This window comes from Phacochoerus africanus, chromosome 11, assembly GCF_016906955.1.
Source record: "Phacochoerus africanus isolate WHEZ1 chromosome 11, ROS_Pafr_v1, whole genome shotgun sequence".
Classification (NCBI taxonomy): domain Eukaryota; kingdom Metazoa; phylum Chordata; class Mammalia; order Artiodactyla; family Suidae; genus Phacochoerus; species Phacochoerus africanus.
The window spans coordinates 26,222,091-26,228,266 of NC_062554.1; the positions used below are offsets into that span (position 1 = coordinate 26,222,091).

Sequence of the window (6,176 nt, forward strand, 5' to 3'; positions counted from 1 at the left end):
CACAATCTGATTAGGGCGTGTTTTTTCTGTTTGGTTTTTAAACAGACTTTTCCCACAGGCAGCACCTCCCCTTTCAGCCCTGGAGATCTCCCCCCCACTGGGTCCTCACGCACCAGGGATGGGGTCATGCTTACCTGAGTTCAGATCCTGGATCTGCCCACTCCCCAGCTGAGTCTCGGTTTCCTCACAGGTAACATGGGAAGGATGCTCACCAGGGGAGGGTCGTTGTGAGGAGTAAGCCAAACCGCAAACAGAAGGCCCAGCCCGGTGCCCGGGTCCTTCACGGAGCTCAGAACGCGGTGACCGCAACAACCCAGGCGTGGAGGATAGCATTTTCCAGCTCGATGATTAATTCCCGTCTGCACATCACCTGTGTAGCTAAACAGCCTGCTTTCTTTGCTTCAATTAAAAATGCTTTCATTGTCATGTTTCAATTTCCTGTGTGTCGATAAGACGCCAGTGACTTTGGCGACCTCTCCTTCAGAGAGGGAACTTGTTAGGAGGCAGGCCAAGAAATGGGCTCCTTTTCCAGAGTTTTCATCATCTTGGGGACTCTCCTAAGAGCCTGGCCACGTTTCCTGACTCTCCTCAGCTGAGGAGGATGAGCCCGTGAACTTCACCATGACTGAGGGCAGTTGCAGAATCTCTCGCTGGACAGCGGTCCCTGCTCGCTCAGGAAGCCTGTCTCCCAGGCTTGGAGGGATTTTTTTCAGTTTTGTTTGCTTTGGCTTTGGGCATACATTTAAATTCTTGCATCCCTGGCCGCCAAGGCCTGGGCCTAGCAGGAAGCCTAGCTTCCATGGGCTGTGAGAGGACGCAGTCATCATTACAGCCCAGGTGGGGTCCATCTCAGGTGACCGAGCTGCTGAAGGGGCAGGGAAAGCTCTGGAACTGGTCTGAGAGAGAAAAGCTTCATAGGATAAAAAGCTAAGAATAAAAACCATTTAGACTTACTCTGCCAGGCTCGATGCCAAGTCCTTTTTAGGAACTTTCTCGTTCGTTTCTTTTCCCCAACAATCCCCCTATAGCAGCCCTTTCTACAGATCAGGAAACTGACACTCAGAGAGTTTAAGGGGTTTTCTCAAGGTGGTCCAGCCAGCAGGCAGCAGAGCTGAGAGCAGAACTCCATAGCTGACTGGTTAGGGATCCAGCATTGTCCCTGCTGTGGCTTGGGTTTGATCCCGGGGCGGGGGCGGTGGGGGGACACTTCCCCATGCCTCTGGAAAGAAAAAAAAAAACAACTGAGGCACGAACTAAAGAGCCTAGGATCTTGCCTCCTGTGGGAAAGTGAAACCATCCTGGCTCCACCCACAGGAGGCCCCTGCGCGTGGGTAGGATGGATGCTGTTTAACGGGAGGCACCTGGAGCTCTGCATCCGCATTTGGCTCAGCAGGAACCTGAGAGGGTAATAAATAGGCTGAGGCGGCTCCTCAGCCTCATAATCTCCAGAGGCAGGAGAGTGGGGCTCCTGCTTTGAAAGTGAGTATGAAGAAAGCGCTAGAAGGGGCGGCATCTCTCCTCTGTTCACCTGATGTAATTGATTCACTCCAGGGCCATGTCTGTGCTTGCAACTGGTGCTGAGGCAAGAAAGCAGCCTTAGAGGTGGACTTGAGGGTGGTCTCAGAAAGGGAGCCGGGGTCTCCACCCCCGATGTTTGAGACTCTAAATGTGAGCTGGGCCAGAGGTTTGGGGTTTCACTGTGTTGGGTCCACGGGCTGGTTCCTGAGAAGCCTGGAGCCTGGGCTTCTGGGTGGGTGAAAGCTGGGGGGTGCCTCTGGTTCCAAGAGATGGGCTGTTGGAGGCAGGGCGTGTGCTTCTGCCCTTTGTGTTTGTTTCTCTCTCATATAATGAGAACTACCCAGAACAGAGCTGGCCTCCTCGTTCTTGTAATGTGGATCTGGTTTTGGATGCAGAAGATGTGGGTGGCTCACGCCTTGGCTCTGAGAGGCCAGTAGAGCTGCTGGGCTGCTGGCTGCCCCAGCCTCATGCGCAGGCTGGGTTTGAGATGGCGTGAGGCTAGTGGAGTCAGACTGCTGCGCTAGGGGACAGGACTCTGCCCAGACGGACCTTGGGAGGGGGCCAGTTGCCTGAAGAACTGTAGGCCCTGTGTGGACCCCCTCCGAAGGACCAGAGTTAGGGTTAAGGTTAGGGTTGGCACTCTATGGAGGAAGGATTGCATTTGTCATGCTACCCAACCCCCTATGTGTTCTTAGCCTCATGGAGAATCTGGTTACTGAGTATTTAGTTACTCATCCAGGCTCGAAGCTCTGAATTCCCAGCCCTTATGCCACTGAGTTAGAAGGGCCAGAGAAAATTCCCCCAGGAAAAGCTAGAATCATTCGACCCCCAACCCCCACTCATGTGGGGCTGGCCTCAGGTTCTACATCCGTAGGTTGTTGGGGCTGTCAGCCTTCACGGCCATTTTATATGGTGCTGCCTCACGGTTGCATGAGGGGGGCTTGAAGCCCATGCTTGCTTCCCAGGGGTAACAGAGGGAGTGGAATGCAATGTCCTCCCATCACAGGTGGGGCTTCTTCGAGGCAGGCCATGGGGTGGTGGTGGCAGCTCCTGCTGGGGCTGTGGGCGGTCCTGCCCACGTGGGCCGGGCCCGAGCTGCTCAACATCTGCATGAACACCAAGCCCCACAAGCCAGAGCCCAGCCCGGAGGACAAACTCTATGAGGAGGTACGGAGGGCGGACCTGGTGTGGCGGGTGGGTTGGGTGGGGGCCCCTGCAGATCAGGGAAGGGCCACAAAGGCCAAGATGGTTCCTCAATCCGCATCCACCCTGACTCGTTTGTTCCCTAAACTGGGATTTGGGCAAAGGCCACTGGAGGGGAGCTATGGCCTTTTGAGACCAAAATTCCTGAGTGATCCAAAGTTTCCATCTCTGATTGGGAGTTGGGGGCTAGTGGATGCAAACTGTAACATTTAGAATGAGCAGACAACAGGGTCCCACTGTACAGCACAGGGAACTCTCTCCAATCTCCTGGGATGGAACATAATGGAAAAGAATATAAAAAATACGGTATGTGTATATATATATATATATATATATATATATATATATATATATATGACTGGGCTACTTTGCTATACAGCAGAAATTGGCACAGCATTGTAAATCAACTATACCTTGATAAAACTTAAAAAGTTTCCATCCCTGAGCCGCTTAGGGAGCAGGGGCAGAGGGCGATCCTGGAAGCCCGTTGATGTTCAGCCAAGATTCTAACACACAAGGTTCACCTCCTCTGCCCTCCCACCAACCAGCCCTGGGGAGGAGTTCCCTGGTGGCTCAGCAGGTTAAGGATCCAAGAATCCAGCCTTGTCACTTCTGTGGCTCTGGTGACTGTTTTGGCAAGGTTCGATCACTGGCCTGAGAACTTCTGCATGCCAGGGCATGACCAAAATAAGCAAACACACAGGCCGGGGCAGGGGGAAACATGAGACTTAAGGGACCACCCCCGCACCCCCACCCCCCACCCCCACCAAGTTCCCAAAGACAATTGACAGCGATGAGGGAGGAGGAACAGAGCTGGCATGTGCCCTTCCTCCGGGCAACCCTACGGTCCCCTGGGTCCTGTGGGGTTCCCCAGCTGTCCCTCATCAGCTAAGGCCCTGGCAGCCCTGTTCTAGGGGACTCCTAGGCGGCAGCAAGGAAGCCAGCGCGCAGGCGCCCTTTGGGTGTGAATGTCAACAAATTATCGGCATTCCTCCTGCCACTTCCCCGCTGCCCGGGCCCTCCTCAAGGGGGCATTTGTACGTTCTGGCCCAGACACTCCTCAGGCCCCTGCCCCTACCGCCCATGCCTTTTGCTTCTTCGTCCACATCAGTGTATCCCCTGGAAGCACAATGCCTGCTGCACGGCTGACACCAGCTGGGAGGCCCACCTGGATGTGGCCCTGCTCTACAACTTCAGCTTGGTCCACTGTGGATTAATGATGCCGGGCTGCCAGAAGCACTTCCTCCAGGCCATCTGCTTCTACGAGTGCTCCCCCAACCTGGGGCCTTGGATCCAGCAGGTGCGAGGGGCAGGCTGGGGAGGCAGAAGTCGCGGCCATCAAGGCCCCATCACCTTGGGCCCTGGAAGATGCAATGGGCAGGATGGTCTCTTGAGAACAGTGGGATGCAGGGATTATTTGAGATGTGTTAAAACCGTGTACCAGCCCCTAAGTCCTTGTGTTTCGAAGGGAAAAGCTTTTTCTTTAGCCTCCCAGGCCTCCCCTCTGTCTCAAAAGGCTGACTCAAGAGTTAAGGATTAGAAAATAGTGATACAGCTGAAAATGAGTTAAAACAGACTCCATGATTTTATGCCCTATCTTGGCCACTAACTCACTCTAACCAGGTTTTCCACAGATGATTTCTTCCTTGCTTAATTGCTTTCTTTTACTAATGGTTACTTTTTAGAGTTATATTGCATCTAACGTTTTCTTTTGTAATTAAAATGCTCCCTGGAGTTCCCGTCATGGCACAGCAGAAACGAATCCTGGAATCATGAGGTTGCAGGTTCAATCCCTGGCCTCGCTCAGTGGGTTAAGGATCCAGTGTTTTGGTGAGCTGTGGTGTAAGTCACAGATGCAGCTTGGGCCCCCCGTTGCTGTGGCTGTGGTGTAGGCCAGCAGCTACAGCTCCAATTGGACCCCTAGCCTGGGAACCTCTGTATGCCACAGGTGTGGGCCTCAAAAGACAAACCAAAAAAAAAAAAAAGACAAACAAAACAAAACAAAACAACCCACTCCCTAACACTGCTTCCCTGTAAGCAATCTTCTTTCCAGAGAAAAGGTCAAGGAACAACAACCCCGATGACAACCAGAAACCATCCCCGGACCAGTTGACACCAGACTTGATGACTTTAAAATGATCCATGGAGGAAGAATAATGCAGACCCCTTAATCAATAACCCTGTCTTCCGAGCTAAACCTATAAAACCCCTCGCTATCCCCTCTCAAGCGAGGAGAGTTTTGTGGTGTGAGCCTACTGTGGCCTCCTTTGCTGGCAAAGCAATAAAGCTGGTCTTTCTAGTTCATCCCGAACTCTGTCTTGGAGCCTTAATTGGTGCTGGTGTACAGAGGCCACCTTTCAGCTGCAGTATCTTCTCTTTGTAGGAACAGAGCTGTGCACAAACTGTTTAACTCGCCTCATTGTTCTCATTTGTAAAGTAACATTTAGTGACTTTCTAAGAGACTTATGTTCAGAGGGTCCCTGACCCAAGTACCACGGCAACTATTGATATTCATCAAATTACTGCTTTTCCAATTCTCGCCTCTTGCTACTCTGCACCCAGATGGACCGGCACGGGCAGGCAGAGCGGATTCTGGACGTGCCCCTCTGCCAGGAGGACTGTGAGGAGTGGTGGGCTGACTGCCGCACATCCTACACCTGCAAATCCAACTGGCTCGGAGGCTGGACCTGGAGTCGGGGTGAGTGGTGCTTGACAGAGGCAGGGAGGGGTCCCCACCCGGGAGGGGTCCCCACCCACGGGTGGGTGCAAGCTGCTGTGCTTCCCCACACACACACACACCCACACACACCCCGCCCCGGGCAAATGATGGGGATGCCAGGACCAGAGCGGGTGTCGCCTGCCTCTATCCCCGTCAGGGAAGCACCGCTGCCCGGCGAGGGCCCTCTGCCACCCTTTCCCGCATTACTTCCCCACCCCCGCCGACCTGTGCGAGAAGATCTGGAGCCACTCCTTCAAGGCGAGCCCGGAGCGCCGGGACAGTGGGCGGTGTCTGCAAAAGTGGTTCGAGCCCACCCGGATCAACCCCAACACGGCTGTGGCCCGCCTCTTCGCCAGCCCTGCCCCGTCCTGGGCACTCTCCTACAGGCTCATGGCCTTCGCTCTGTCCCTGTCCCTGTCCCTCCTCTCCTGAGAGCCCGCCTCCCTCCACACATGAGCAGCACAGGGTGCAGGTGGGTGGGATGCTGAGGCCGCAGGAGCTGGTGCCTGAGCCTCGCAGGTTCCGTTCTGCTCCGCTCTGCCTTTCTGGCCTGGATGGCAGCTGGGAAGGCAAAGGTGGCTACCCCTGCTGCCCTAAGGCTGGGGGGCTGTGACATGGGACTCCACATTCCCATGGGACTTTCATGGTCCTTCGGTAAGTGGACCGGCAGTGGACACGCCCACGCAGAACCTTCTGGAGCCAGCAGCTTCCCAGCATACACAATGCCTCCTCACAA

General features: G+C 54.4%; 1 protein-coding gene across 1 annotated transcript; it reads left to right on the forward strand.

The window, feature by feature from the left end:
- Positions 1-2,547: 2,547 nt before the first annotated feature.
- IZUMO1R (IZUMO1 receptor, JUNO) lies at positions 2,548-5,872 on the forward strand. The gene is made up of 4 exons (XM_047754343.1): positions 2,548-2,685; positions 3,833-4,040; positions 5,282-5,419; positions 5,598-5,872. Exons 1-4 carry the CDS (start codon positions 2,548-2,550, stop codon positions 5,870-5,872), a joined length of 759 nt encoding a protein of 252 aa, XP_047610299.1.
- The last annotated feature ends 304 nt before the right edge of the window (positions 5,873-6,176 follow it).